Source organism: Mesocricetus auratus, unplaced genomic scaffold (genome assembly GCF_017639785.1).
Source record: "Mesocricetus auratus isolate SY011 unplaced genomic scaffold, BCM_Maur_2.0 Super-Scaffold_100011, whole genome shotgun sequence".
Lineage (NCBI taxonomy): Eukaryota > Metazoa > Chordata > Mammalia > Rodentia > Cricetidae > Mesocricetus > Mesocricetus auratus.
The window spans coordinates 9515882-9531716 of record NW_024429195.1 but is presented as its reverse complement, the minus strand read 5'-3'; the positions used below and the strand labels follow the sequence as shown (position 1 = coordinate 9531716).

Here is a 15835-nt window from a genome sequence, read left to right as displayed (position 1 = left end):
CAAAAACAAAAGGTGCCTTTAAATTAGTAAAGACATTCTTATGTGCATGGGTAGTTATCAATGTAAATGAATGCCTGAGAAGTATTTATGTTTTCTATGAACAGAATAGCTAGGGACACTTAAACTTCTTGATCTTACAACGAAAAGTGTATAGCACAGAAATGCATGTGACTAGATAGAAATTGTGGAATTTCTAGTTGGTAGTTTTTAAATCCATTTCCCAGCAATCTCCTGTTCATGGGGGCTGAAGAGATGGCTCTAGGAATGAAAGCCTGCTGCTGCTCCTGTAGAAACTCTGAGTTTGGTTCCCTGCACCCACAACAAGCATCTCATAATTGCCTGAAATACAGTTCCAGGGCATCTGATATCCTCTTCTGGACTTCACAGCTATCGCCCCTCCTCTCTCTCTCATAAATAAAAATAAATCTTAAAAAAAAAACCAAAACCAAAAAAAGCACAAACCATGCTTGGCAGTGGTGGCGCACGCCTTTAGTCCCAGCACCCAGGAGGCAGAGGCAGGCGGATCTTTATGAGTCGAGGCCAGCCTGGTCTACAGAGGGTCCAAAGCTACAGAGAAACCCTGTCTGGAAAAACCAAAGAAACAAAAACCTCAGAACAACAAACATTATGAAATGTTCCTGCAAATGAAGTCTATATATAGTCTGTTTCCTTTTGACAGACTAATGTAAAAACACAAAAATCCAATTCAAGCTTTTACTATCTGAAGCACTATGGTTCTGTGTGTGTGGATGTATGCACTCATGCATGCCTGTGTGCCTGTGTAGGCTGTTTTATAAACACTGAAAAGAATGCTTCCTAAAAATGGTTTAGGATTATTAAGAAAGTAATAACTTCTATCTTAATAGGCCTGTAAGCTTGCATAACATAAAAATTTCTATTTTAATTGCAAATAAAAATATAAAACAGAAAGCATTTAAATAATTTGTATCTCTTGGGGGATTAAAGACTATCTGTATTCCTCTTGAGGTATCTGGGAGAGCAGCAGCATCAAAAACAATGTTCCTAGTTGGACACTTTACTAATTCTTTGTTTGGTGTTCTTGCCCATCTAAATTTAAGTGACATGTATATGAAACTTGGATCTGAAGCATATGATACAAGAATGTGCACGTATTATTCAGTATTAGCTATAATCACTCCCTAGGCTCATCCTATATCATGTAAAAGAAAGACTAAACCAACTTCAAAGTAAAATACAAATACTGGCATTTATGAGATTTCTTTCTTTTGCCATAAAGATATTAAGTAACAAATATGCCTCAAATATTGCTAATTCATTTGAGAGTTCACAGATTCATATGGACACTTCACAGACTGGAATAGTACTGTTTACAAATTATAGTTCAATACACCCAACTGTCTTTTTAAAAGTTATTTTTATTTTATCTTATGTGTATGGGTGGTTTGCCTGCACGTATATATACGAACCAAGTGCATGCTTGGTGCTTGAAGAGTCCAGTAAAAGGCACCTGTCCTCTGAAGCTGGAGTTACAGATGGTTTTAAGTCTCCATGTGGGTGCTGGGAATTGAACCCAGGTCTTTTAGAAGAACAGCTACTGTCCTTAATGGCTGAGTCATCTCTTCAGCCCTACACCCAAATTTATGAAGCCGTCTTTTAAATTATGCTCTTAATTTTGATTTTAATTTTTTATTCAGATAAAATAAAAAGGTTTATACAGATTTAAAAGTACTATATAGATTCTACTTTTCCACTTTATATTTTTAACATGCCACTATATAAAAAAGGTACTTTTAGGAAATATAAACACTGGTAAACTAAAATTTACAAACTTAGTATAGTGAGTATAGTCAGAAGGGAAAACAAAATATTGTACAGGGTGTCTGTTTGTAAATATTTACCATCTATACCTATACACTGAAAACAATTCCCATTTGCATGCTAATGTCCTCTTTTCTATAAAATATTTGACACTAAAATGTGGTAAGAGGTGATCATTTTCTGTGATGTAATTATATTAAATTAGCACTTCAGTTAATAATTACTGAAAATTGCAATAAAGCCCAATTTATAGGAAAGCTTTGTTCATAAAAAAAAACCTCAAACGCTAAATAACAAAAGGGGGAGATTATTTTAGATAAGTACTTACTGGAAGTTGATTGGTTAGAAACCCTATTTTAGTCTCAAGGTCGTGCTGAGTATTTTCAGTGGCTTAAGCGTGCACAGTACAAAGTCGCAGTAACAGCCATGCAGCTCTAGATTAACAAGCTAATCACACCTGGTCCCACTGCTTTCTCTAAGTGCAACAAAGATGAAGCTTACTCACAGCACTGGGGCTGCAATCACATACATAAAATCCTGCAAATTCGTGTTTGTGATTTGGTGTGTGTGTGTGTGGGGGGATCCTTCTTTTTATTTGTTCATACAGGGAAAAAATGAAGTGATAAGCCCATTTATCCTGTCTGCTTATTTCTGTAATGTTTGAATGAAGAATACAGGCTGAGATTTAACAAAAACAATTTTAGTTTTGTCATAATGATACTGGGGATGTTACCAAGGGTTCTGAGGAAGGACAGAGATATCATCATTCCATGATACTCCAGTGAATGCAAATCCCATTGTTCAAAGATTCTTGGAAGAAATCAGAGACACAATTTATTATGGGCAGTAAAAAAATTCTTTTCATTGATAAGTTTTCCCTAAACTTTTTTCTTCCCCACCGTGCCCCAATTCATAGAAGCAATGTGAAATATCCTGCACCTCTGCATACATATTCAGATGAAGAAGGAAAACTGAGAGGATTAGACACAAGCTGGGCTTTAACTCCCTTATCTATAAAAAGGAGAGTCTCAATCAAGCAGGGTAGTGATCCTGAGACCTCTACTTACAACTGCTATCTTTTCAACACTTACTAATGGCAGCACTCAGCAACAGTGTAGAAAAAGTACCTGCCACTACAAATGTGACCATATGACTGGGCACTAGGGTAACAAAGAACACCGAGGCAATGCACTCCATCATTCGAGCAAATTTTAAAAATTAACCTCCATTCTTAGGGTGCTCATACTGAAGAAACAGAACAGGTCTATGTCATGTAAACACTGGCCTTAATCTCCTGCCCGACTTTGTAATGAACCTGACTTTCAAACTCGAACTAATGACTTTAAGAAATCCCTGAAACTTTCAAGCCATTTTGTTTAAGTGATTCTATAACATAAGTCACAATAGGAAGAAAGATTAGATAGATGCCATCAAATTACCAGAAAAACTTGCTCTGTTTTACTTTATTTAATGTGACTCGTAAAGAAAACCATGCACAAATATCTGTCTTTAATTTCTCTAGTGTAAAGGGGGTATATACGTGTCTGGCAGAAAGAAACAGTTAAAGTAGCCTGGGTACATTTTCAGAACAGAGGGAAGGGAAGAAATCAGATGCACACAATGAGCCTTCAAAGCCACTCCAGCAGTAGAGATAAATAATTTAATAAAATCAACTTCATATTCTTTTAAGGTCTCCGGAGAAATAAGCACATATTAAAATCAAACTTTAAGTTCATGAACAGTTGTGACTAAACTAGCTGCTGGCAGCTACTGAAAACACGGAGGACAGTGTGCATCTGAACAGTGTAACTGCTCAGATCCCTTATGAGCTTCCAGAGGGTGGCCACTGGCGAAGTCAGTTTAAATAGTCATTTAAAAACAAAACAAACCAGAAAGCTTGGGTTCCTCCACTTCTGGACACAATGCAGTTTCTCTTGACCTCCTTGTAGGAGACTGTCTGTGCATGCACCGCTCTGCACAGGCCATGGACATGCACCCCCACCGGGACAATCACTCCAGAAGCTACGCTTCAGAAACAGCTGTCTTGTCATTATTATTTGGGATGTTCCATTGTGTTGAAGTTCACAACATTTGTTTTTTGTTCACAAATATGGCTACATGTTATGATAACAGGCTTGTGTCTTAGTTGGATTTGTTTTCCTTAACTGGAATATTTTAAATCCAAGCTGCCTTGTTTAAATCTTAAACACCATTCCAATGCAAGCATCTCAAGTGGTTACATCATGAGATTCTTGGGTATTTCTTTTTCCTCCAATTAGGTCACTTTTCTTCAATTATCATTCTATTATTAGCTCATGTCAAGGATGCCTACATGCATACCACTGAAAACAATTCACCATTTATGTCTTAAAACACAAGGCACACACAAGCTTTTCTTCTGATACTCGGTAAGACCAGATCTAAAAAATCGACTGGCATCAATCCAGCTTTTATACAGACTTTTCATATAATAAAACATATTTTATATCACTTGTGTATTATTATCATCAGTTCAGAAAATCCAGTAGGTCGAATGATTTTTTAAAAATTAAAATTACTATCAAGTAGTTGAATAATTTACAAAACATATCTAATGCCAAAACCTCGATCAAAGTCAGGTGAATTACACAAAAATACATCGTTAATTTTAATTCCTCTCCATGGACAATTCAATTAAAGGAAGCATGGAGGGAAGGATGCAGCCGTCAGTGCAGCTTCAGGGTTGTTGAGATTTCGGAAAGGTTTCAGCTACAGGCAGTTCATTTCCCAGGTTGAGGGTAGCAAACGATCTGGGTAGCAGCAGCTAGAAAGACAATCCAGTGTTATTCTAAGCCACCGGGTCAACCCACAGCGACAATAGCCGCCTGGAGTCCAGTTTTATGTAAATCACTGTCAGCACCGGGCGTGGTAGGTGCTTTAGGACGCCCGGCGGGCCTAGCGTTCTAGAAACACGCAGCCTCACTACCCCGCAACACTCCAGGACTAACGACTTTCGTGGTTCTCTTGCTCCTAGTGAAAAATCGTTAGGGAAGGGCCTCGGTTGCATCAATTAGTTTGCACAAAGTGCTTCGGTGTTTAGCTTCGCTTTAACCCAATTAAGCCGCACAGCGAGCCCAGAAAGATGCGCCACCTGCGCCAGGCTGCAATCGGAGGCCACGGTATCCCGAGTCCCTCTGTCGGACACAGGGAACTACCAGGGCCTCCGCATTGGAGCTGCTTCGAGCTCCATAGCCAGGGTGAGGAACCCGGCGCACGATGTTCCGGGAAGGCCAGGGTCAAGTATCCCTGGGTTGCGCTGAGGCCAGAGTACAGGTCACACTAGGCAGGGGACACTTGAGGGCGGGGAGACGGCGGGAACAGAGTGGAACAAGGGTACCGAGCCTGGTTTACAGCAGTGGAGGAGAGTGAGGACGGACAGACACCCAGAAAGCTTTAAAAACAGTCCGAGAACAGATGGACCAAGAGAGAGAGCTGGAGAGGACGCAAGGGCCGATCGGCGGGGAGAGGTTGCCTGCGCACCCCACCCTGATGACCCGCGCGTCCCCAGCAGCCTCTCCTGGCCTCTCTCTCCTTCGGTTTGGCGCTCTGGGTTGCCTCCTCCAGCGCCTCTTCAGCTGCCAAAAGGTAGCAGTGCGTTCACCCGCGATGCCTGCAGACTGGGGAGGGGCTTTCAGAGTCCCTACCACACTCCCAAGGGAACAGACGGTCTTGGGGAATGGAGTGAGTAGAAGGCCATCGTAAGCCCCAAATGTTACCTACTACTTTAATCTAAATCGGAATCTACCGCTCTTCCGTAACGAGAACCTAAATCAGAGGCTATGCTTAAAAGTTGTGAGTCCTCAAAAGGAGCCCATCAGCAGGCTTACACAGGTGCCTTACACTGCGAGTCCTCTTACGTGAAACAAACAGACCTCTGCACTAAAGGCAGGCAACGGAAAACTAGTCCGCAAGCTCTAACTACTCTTTCTTTAGTTCACGTACACTGAGGACTCTTCTGGTGATGGCAGTGGGGAGAAGGGGCGCCCTACAAAACCTCCTTAGGGTTCCAAAATGTAGAAAGGTTCATTTCTTTGAAAATTGCCAGGATGAAATTTAAATTAAAACAAATAAACCAACAAACCCAAACCTGAGTGCTTAAGAAATTAATTTTGGAAGCCGTTGGCCATCTTCCCATAATCAAATTATGAAATCCCAAAAGATTAGGACCAACCTACTGTTGGTCACCACTAAAGACACCTGAGATGGGAGATCTGTCTTCAAGCCCGCATGAACAAACAAGGCTGCACAGTCACACCCTCAAGTTCTCAGTGGTAAGCCCACCTCTGAGAATCTTCTGGCTCATCTAAATCCCAGAGATCTTGTGGAAAGTATTCCCAAAGCCTTCACTGCTGTTTGTTATTTTAGCGCTGGCCAGTCTAGCTACAGACAGGGAGAACGGTAGACAGGTGAACTTGTTTTAATCACCCCTCTTTTAACTGGGTAGACATTATCTGCCCCACTCAGCAGTCATTTTCAGATTCCTCTCAGCGAATGAAAGTGGGGGGAAACCTTGGTAAAAAGAGAACAGGTTCTGACTAAGGTTTTGAAAAGTGTTCTGACTGGGAACACCCAACATGGAGAGAAACGGGAGGACTCCTCCATGTGAAGCCAGCAGTCTGTTAGACGCAAACTTGTAGCTTGCATTAAAAAGACCCCAAGGATTAACGGGCGTTAATTTCCTTCCTCTAAGTGCAAGTTGGTGACTTTGTTCTAGAAAGCCCCTTTGACTTCACTAATTGGTGGGTGACCATTAGTACACCTGGATAGCTCATCAGGGGTGAACAGTCAAGCAGGTTTTACAGCACAGACAGCCACTTCTCTTGGCCAAATCTTTTCCAAGTGTCAATATGCTTCAAGTTAGACCGAAGCCAGATTTCCTTTTGCTTCCCAACCTGTCTAGGTGGCCTGGTGGTTTTCTGCCAGCAGCAGCGTCCTACCTTTGGTTTTCTGTGCCTCTATCCACGAGGGGGGATTAATTAGCCAGGCTGAAGCTGGGGGAGGCTGTCGTGACGAGCCCAGTGGCGATTGGCCGCCCGCCTGCCTGGCCCTGCCTTTATAATTTCCACACGAGTGCATCTGGGCTTTTACACAAACCAACAGCAGCTTCTTCTGACAGACACACACTCACCCCGACATACACTCGGCACACTTTTCTTCCGTCTGATTAACAGTCCTGCACACACCATGATTACGGGAAAACGTAAATAAATACGCAAAGGGGTGACTATTTTGACTACTGGAAGAGCTTTGCTGGGATTCAGAGCAACTTTTGTTTTTATTATTGAGAAGGTGCTCTCTCCACGCGTCTCTCTCAGACACGGATTCTTTAGCGGAGGAGAAAGTCGGAGAGTGCAGCCTTTCACTTTAAGACCGGCTAGGCTCGCGGATAAAAGGCCAGCAGGGCCGGGCGGCCTCCACTGCAGCCCGTCCGAGAGGCTCGGTGCCTTTTGCGCGTGGCCCCCTTTCACCTCCGAAGTTGGCTCCAGCGCTAGCAGCCGCATTGGATCCCACAGCTTATTGTGAGACTCCGGTGTACAATCCGGATCTCTGCCCCAACATGATCGCGGCCCAGGCCAAGCTGGTCTACCACCTAAATAAGTACTACAACGAGAAATGCCAGGCCAGGAAAGCTGCCATCGCCAAAACCATCCGGGAAGTCTGCAAAGTGGTATCCGACGTCCTGAAGGAGGTGGAGGTGCAGGAGCCGCGCTTCATCAGCTCGCTCAACGAGATGGACAACCGCTACGAGGGCCTGGAGGTCATCTCTCCCACCGAGTTCGAGGTGGTGCTCTATCTGAACCAGATGGGGGTGTTTAACTTCGTGGACGACGGCTCGCTGCCCGGCTGCGCGGTGCTGAAGCTGAGCGACGGTCGCAAGAGGAGCATGTCCCTCTGGGTAGAATTCATCACCGCCTCTGGCTACCTCTCGGCACGCAAAATCCGCTCCAGGTTTCAGACGCTGGTGGCTCAGGCGGTGGACAAGTGTAGCTACAGGGATGTAGTAAAGATGGTGGCTGACACGAGCGAAGTGAAACTGAGAATCCGCGATAGGTACGTGGTGCAGATCACCCCGGCCTTTAAATGCACCGGGATCTGGCCGCGGAGTGCTGCCCACTGGCCGCTTCCCCACATCCCCTGGCCGGGACCCAACCGGGTGGCAGAGGTCAAGGCCGAAGGGTTCAATCTGTTGTCCAAGGAGTGCCACTCCCTGGCCGGCAAGCAGAGCTCAGCGGAGAGCGACGCTTGGGTGTTGCAGTTTGCAGAGGCTGAGAACAGACTGCAAATGGGGGGCTGCAGGAAGAAATGTCTCTCCATCCTGAAAACCCTACGCGACCGCCATCTGGAGTTGCCGGGACAGCCCCTCAACAACTACCACATGAAGACGTTGGTGTCCTACGAGTGTGAGAAGCATCCCCGGGAGTCGGACTGGGACGAATCCTGCCTGGGCGACCGGCTGAACGGAATTCTGCTGCAGCTCATCTCCTGCCTGCAGTGCCGCCGGTGTCCCCACTACTTCTTACCAAACTTAGATCTGTTTCAAGGCAAACCGCACTCGGCTCTGGAGAATGCCGCCAAACAAACGTGGCGGCTGGCAAGAGAGATCCTGACCAACCCAAAAAGTTTGGAAAAACTCTAGAGGATGATCTAATCCAGGGCCGACAAGATCTCTCTTCTCAGAGTCCCGGCGAAATGAAAACTTCCTGGTTGATCCCTATTTAGTATTTCCTGAGGCAGTGCAGAAGATCTCTTCCTTTAACAGGAGCTGCAGCACAACATGAACGCATGTCTCACACTCCCCTGGAGGAGACGGAAACGGAGTAGGGAACCCAGGGGGAAACCTACACCACACACATCTTTATGCAGGCATCTCCCACCTCCCCTCAAGAGTGCACAAAACCCGACAACAGCCGGCAACAATGGAAGACCGCGGCGGACTGGGTGGAAGGATTACAGCAATCCCGGGACTTAGGCGCTTCTGCCTGCCAGTAAACCCGACCTGGATGTGCCACCGGGAGGATCCGAAGGAGCCTGTAATGTATATTTTGATTTGTAACAAAAATTGTGATCTCATGTTGTCTTTCAAAGTGTGGATGTTGGTGTTTTGTGATTTGGTGAACAGAACTGAAATTGTCATTTGGAAACTTCCAGACACTTTCCACGAACAGAGATGCATTTAAAGGTAGATTTCTTCCTGGTACTTTACCTGTCTGTGAAGTGTCTGAACTTTAAAAAAAAAAGTTTACATTTTGTTTTAAATATATTGCTTGTTCTAACATTCCATAAGTATACTTGAAATGTTATTTAAATATATTCAAAGAAATTTGAATTCAGCTTATATAATAACGCTTGAATATCTGAATTATATATATTTGAAAATGCACTTGAAATACACTGGATAATTACTTTTGTGATTTAGATTTTAATTTCTGTTGCTGATTTTTATTTAATTAGAAGATAATAAATGAAGTAAAATACCAAATCATTGTGTCTCGTTTTAAATTGTTTTTGTTAAGAGGCAAAGCTTCCTTTTGAAAAATCAACTGGAGTATTTTAAACATTTTGACAAATTGGCTAATAAAATCACTAAAAATACACATTACAGGGGTTCTTTTTTAATAGCCATAGAAAATATCCATTTCCTCAGTTTCTAATTTACTGCATGGTTCTTTTCTACAACTGACACATTTATAATCTACTTTCCAGATCTTGCTTCTGCTTAATATTTCTGTAGCTTCTTGACAATATAAGGGGGAAAATCTATCATGGCAATGGAGATTACTGAGTTTAAAAGCAGAAAATTCTGAGGAAATTAACTTAAAGTCATAATAAAAACTTTGAATTTTGTAATGAAATCCAAGCGATAAGATGAAAATATCTTTTAAACAATATAGTTTATCAACCTATTTTGCACAGTAAGTGTTTAGAGTAAATTAGTCAGAAAGCCACATTCATTCTTACCACACAGGGACGCTAACGGAAAAACATAAAGGCAAGTTTCTACTTGCTTCCAAACAGCACGCTCACTCACCTTAGAGGCTGAAGTCAGGTCCTCTGCTGTTGTCTCACTCATCAACAAGTGCTGAGAGCCTGAGTCTAAGGCTCTGCATTAGTTAAGTCAGGTGGTGATAAACTGGAGAATTTCCTTTGCTCATTTACAAATGTTTTATTATGTGCCGTTTCTGCGTATAACTTTAACATAAATAATAAGGCTCAAGTCTGACTACCTATTTTAGAACAGCTTTTGAAGCGACTTAAAGGAAGATCTTTTCAAAACTATAGTGAAACATCCAGTAGAATAACCCTTTATCTCAACCCCTTACTCTCAGAAGAAATTCCCAAAACTACAGTAAAACATCCAGTAGAATACCCTATTATCTCAACTTCTTAACCTCAGAAGAAATTCACAAAACTTACATTGACATAAATAAGAAACTAGAGAAATGCATCTCAGAAGGGTGCTGGGCTGTAGGGTTTCTCTGATGGCCAGGGAGGCTAAATCCACAAGATAAGATTTAGCAAACATGTATGCCATTCCAATGCTCCAAATGTATACCTTCTGGAATGACATGTAAGCACTAGTGTATGCTGTGCATGTACATTTAAATCAAAGCTTATAAAGAATCTCCTTCCCGACCTTTTAAATCCATATGTAAAATCCATTTAATTCAGGAGATGAAAAATGGATGTAATAATGGAAATGAAATTATATGTAAATGGCTCCTGCCCCAGTTTCCTTATAACCTTTCAATAAATAATAATTCATATTGCAGTATATACTTTTGGAAATTAACTGTGATATTAACACAAAATTTCACAAGACCTGTCTTGGAACTTCGACACTGCTCCATGGATCCAGGAGCAACTGGCTTAAACACCAAATCTGCCCAAGCAAGGGCACACAAAGGCACAGAGGAAGCCTGCTCAAAGGCTGCTCAAATGCACACACTCTGCTATTTAAGCTTCAGATTCTGAAAGAAATCATGTGTTATTTCATTCATTTTATTTTCTATAAGAAAGATGAGAATATGTGTATCTCTCCAGTCATTTAAACCAAGCAAAAGTGAAAACCACATCCTGCCATCAAAGCCACCAATGCTGTGCAGTCACTATAACTCACTTTTGTGTCGATCTTCTTGAAGGCAGCATCATCCTCATCTACCTCGAAGTAGATTTCTGTTGTGGTGATGGACAGCGTTCCTTTGGCCACCACCACAGGAGCGATGAGCTGGGCAGGGGTGCTGAGAACCACAGGGCCTGCAAGACAGGGCAGTGAGTCAGGCTGGGCCTCTCTGGTACTCCCAAACTCCCTTCCAGAGGGTATGAGGGATTCTGATTTTCAAGATGTACTAGGAAAAATGCTGCCTATGTTATGCAAGGTCTTTTCATGTTAGGTAAGGTCTGTTTAGTACCTTAAAACGAGACTAGAGAAATACTCTAAAAACTGAAGAGTTCAGGGTGGTGAGAGACTCATAACACGCAAGTCTGCATCCTCTGCTTAGAAATCACATGGCTAGTGAGGCATGGCCTTTATCAGACTTACACATGCAGAGCGGAAGGATGCTTCTGTGCCCTGCTTCTCCAAGGACCATCACTGGCTCTCCAAGACACCCTAGGCAGCGGGTAATGTCTCCAAAGGAGAGGTGATAGAAGCCAAAGGGGAAAGTGGCTAACTACAAATCCCAAGGGCTAGGAAGGATTGTTTTACTTTTGGCGTCCTAAAGTGGGATCCGTTCACTGGTGGGACTACAAAGCTACTGGGATCCTTACCAAGGAGATAACGAAAACCTTGGCCATCATTTTCTCACCAGAGCACACCAAAGATGAAAATGTGAGGAAAACTCTAACAAAACTCTTCTTGGAAGAGAGTATGGAAAGTGCAATTTCTCAGTCTTTGGACCCAACAGATTTCTGGAAAGTGTTCGAACCAGAGTGAAGAGCTCACTTGAATTTCCTCCATTAGAACACTGATTCGAGGGGGGTGGGATTACTTGAAATCCCTCTTCTGGATATTGATCTAAACACACGACAAAGAACTCAGAAATAATTTGGGCTTTGTTAATGCCTTTTAGGTTCTAGGGAGAAGCAGCAGAAAGGCGACCAGGGGGAGTCTTGCACGCGCACCCCGCAGATAGACCCCGGCCTGAGCCGGGAAAGCTCGTGGAGCCAGCGGCCTCGGAGTTCCGCTATTTCGGAGGGGAGACCCGGAGGCCCGGGCCGTCTTTGACAGGGCTCACGGAGTCTGGCCCGCCTGCGTACACTAAGCGGTCCGAATGCCTTGCAGACTAGCAAAACGGCCTCGGGCTCCGGGTGCGGCCAGTGGAGTTGGGTCCTCAGCGGCTTGTGGGAGGCTGCTTTTTTTTTTTTTTTCCAAGGGCGAGGCGGCCGGTCTGGAGCGCTACTTTAAAGGCTCATCAATCTTAATCTAGGTTGCTCAAGTAATTATGCCCGAATCTCTTGTACGATTACAAGTGGATTTGGGTTTCTATTCCCCAGGCCCTCCTTTGTGTTTATTGGAGGGTCCGTGCTAGCCGGCGCCTCCAGCCCCCGGGGCCCTTCTCGTATCCCCCCCGCGCCCGCCCGCGGGTTCGAACCGCTCCCTTAACCCTTGCGCCACCGCAGCGCTGCAACGAGCGCGGGTTTCCTTGTTCCCTCTCAGAAAGGTTAGATGTATTCACATCTGAAACAAAGTGTCTTAAACAACTTGGCTTGGCAAAAGACAAACACACCACCACCACCAAAACAACCTAGGAAAGCTCATTCTAAACGCCGACGAGCACGCTTTAGGTTTTTAGAAGTCTGGCATTTGGATGGAGAGCTGCTCCCTTCTCCTAAAAAGTAATTTAATATATCCAAACAAATAAATTGGGAAAATTGAAAAAATAAAAAAGATCAGGAGAGGAATTAACCAAACTATACTCTCTGGTTTACTGAAACACAACACGAATTTTAGGTACACAGCTCGGGAGCTTTTAGCTGTGAACACATTTCTAAAACGGGGTTGCGCTTCCTTTTGATTCTACTCTAATCTCTTTCTATTGAGTTGCGATTTTCTGGGAGTTTATTAAAAAAAGGTTTTAAGAAAGACACATCATGAAACACTCAACCTTAGAAGGATGCTCCCCCAACCCCCCGCAAATCTCCAATTACAACTCCCAATTCCGTAGATTGTTGGAGGAGCTCAGGGCCTTTTTGTTGTTGCCTCCGGGGAGCAAAGCAGCCAGAGAGCGCACAGTTAATCCACTGCAGCAATAGAGAAAGGGGATTAGCTTTAATCCCCTTGGGGAGCCTCTGGATTTTAGGGATCCTATATTAAAATGTTTACATAAAGTACAATCACAAAGCCAGCATGTTTTCCATACGGTACCAAGTGATTCAGAAACCTGGCATCTTTTTCCAGAGTGTTTTGAAGGGCAGTATCCCTGGTGCCTGGAGACACTCATCTATGGGGGTGGGGAGTGGGGTGGGTATGGGTGTTCACTTATAGCCCCTCCCCCACCCCCATCTCGGCACTACGGGTTTAACCTCCAGAACTTTGCTTGATATAGTAAATCAGGAAATGACTGCAAATACATTCATTCCAATAGCTACCCTAATAATGAAAGAATAAATTACAATAATGTCCTCAGCACACACAGAACAGTAATATTACAGAATGTAAAAAACCTATTCCTAATATATTGGCACATATGATAATTTAAAACTCTACCATATATAATAATAATTAAAAAGCAAAAAAATAAAAAAGCAAATGTCATTTACTTCTTACATTGGCTATGGGCCCATGACTGCTTTTAAAGGAACGCTACGGGTGCTACTTGCCATTATTCTAGAACCAGTGCCACCAGGCATCGGAAAGCAGCCAATAAGGCCACACTCCTTCCCAGACCACGGTAAAGCTCACTGTGTGCACAGACAGGGCTTCTCTGTGTAACAGCCCTAGGTGCCCTGGAACTTGTTTTGTAGATCCTCCTGCTTCTACCTCCCGTGGACAGGGACTAAAAGCATGCACCGCTACGCACAGCCACTGAATGTATTTTAAAAGAATGCTAAATATTTGTGGGTTTGGATTGTGTTGCTGAAAAATCAAAAGTCCAAGTCTAGAAATCAATAAAAACACATTAGCATCGTAATAGAACATCGCAATTTGCAACTCTTTCCCATCTCCACTTAGGTACAGCCCACGATTCACAGAGACCGGCCTCTAGATCTCCCAAGGGCGTGCCTGCAACAGAACCCCGGGCTGAGGCTCACTGTAAGGGCTGAGGCTCACTGGAACGGAGGAGGAGAGGCAGCTCTGGGGGCCTGGGTGGCGAAGGACTAACTGTAGGGTCAGGACCTTGGTAACCGGATTTGCAGAATTTCATGACTCAAGAAGGGAGACTGCTGTGCCACAGAATCTGCTGGAAATATGCTATTGGGCACTGGTAACTAACAACTGCTTCAAAAGCAGCTAAGGCTGTAAGGAAACATCAGTTACCCACTTCAGCCAGGAGAGGGTGTGTTCAGTGTTTCATGACCTTGCTTTTGTCTGTGCTTAGATCAAATCATTACGTTGTCTAGTGTGTCATCACAGACAATGGTGTTCTGTGCCGCTTATGTTCATCAAGAGCACCCTGGCTTAGCTGTGACCTCCAGACCAGCTCTCAGAAACACCAAGGCCAGTTCCCACAGATCACAAGTGCTTTTCTTTGCTCTGATGCAGGATTTAATCATGGTTTAGGAGGGTCAACAGAGTCCTAGCTATCGAAAGCCAAGTATGGCAACTACATTTGCAGACAGCACTAAACTTCATTTACCAGTTCTAACAGTACAAAGAATATGAAGTAAAATCAAGATGAAGTTCAGTAACTGGCATTGTTAGACTTAGTAGATAAGACATGTGGCTGTCAATTACCTCATTTAGGGCATGTACAATTGCACTGCACATTGGAATCAGCTGATCTCTCTTTTTCTTTTCTCTTTCTTTCTTTCTTTCTTTCTTTCTTTTTTTTCAGACAGGGTTTTTCTGTGTAGCCCTGGCTACCCTGGAACTCATTATGGTAGATCAGGCTGGCCTATAACTCAAGAGATATGCCTGGCTGTGCCTCCTGGGTGCTGGGATGAAAGGTCTGGGACACCAATGCTGAGCTAATAGTTCTTACACTTAGCTAATTTTAAAGCTGTTGTATTTAGGGTGGTTCAAAAAGTTAATACTAAATACGAACAGGGAGTATTATTTAGTTGAGTCTGTAAGAACGTGACAAAATTTCTGAGGAAATAAAAGTGTGGATAACAGAATGTGGCCAAAACACTGACCACAGTTGCTGCTTTATGGAATCTTTATTTTTAAGCATGTTGCTAGGAAAACTAGGGGAAAATCTAAGAAAAAAGATTAAGGGGCTTTAATTTCAAAGCACATTTCAGAAGCACATGGGGAAGTCAGGACTTTGTTTTGAAATCCTAGGAAGTCTTTATGCAGTAAGTCATAGAGGTGAGGCAGGTGGTGTTGGCCCACCAACACTGAGGAGGCAGAGAAAGGTGGATCTCTGAGTTAGAGTCCAGCCTGCTCCACAACAAGAAGGAGTAGAGGTGATCTGGGGAGATGTGTCTGGTAAGAGTTTCTACAGGGCCTGAATTTGGTTCCCGGCACTCCCGTCAGGTGACTCACAACCACATATAACCCAGCATCAGGAGATCCAACACACCGTCTTCTGGCCCCCAAGGCACTTGCACTCAGGTGTACACACCTACACACAGACACACATAATTTAAATTGTAAGCTAAGAGAAAACAGAAGTCTGAATATGTGTCTTCAAAAGAGGAGAGGTCTCAGAAAATCACTGAGAGAATCTTAGATTTCGGTCATCCAGGACAGCACCTGATATTTCAGGTGTTTTCAATGAATGTTTTACAGAGAATATTGATCCAAAAGAAATGATCACAACAAGAAGCCTACAACATTTTCAAACTCCAAAGGGCATTTCTCCTTGATTTGGAAAACGATGACTTCCAACAT

General features: G+C 43.5%; 2 protein-coding genes across 4 annotated transcripts in view; one reads left to right on the top strand and one right to left on the bottom strand.

Moving 5' to 3' along the window:
- Positions 1-15835, bottom strand: part of Nbea (neurobeachin) — a 485089-nt gene that overhangs the window by 138631 nt on the left and 330623 nt on the right. For all 3 annotated transcript variants that reach the window (XM_040754403.1, XM_040754404.1, XM_040754405.1), the window contains one exon: positions 10958-11094. In XM_040754403.1, the coding sequence (XP_040610337.1) occupies positions 10958-11094 (137 nt within the window). The remainder of the gene's footprint in view (positions 1-10957; positions 11095-15835) is intronic.
- On the top strand, positions 6663-10316 carry Mab21l1 (mab-21 like 1). The gene has a single exon (XM_013119008.3). It carries the CDS (start codon positions 7397-7399, stop codon positions 8474-8476), a length of 1080 nt encoding a protein of 359 aa, XP_012974462.1. The 5' UTR covers positions 6663-7396; the 3' UTR covers positions 8477-10316.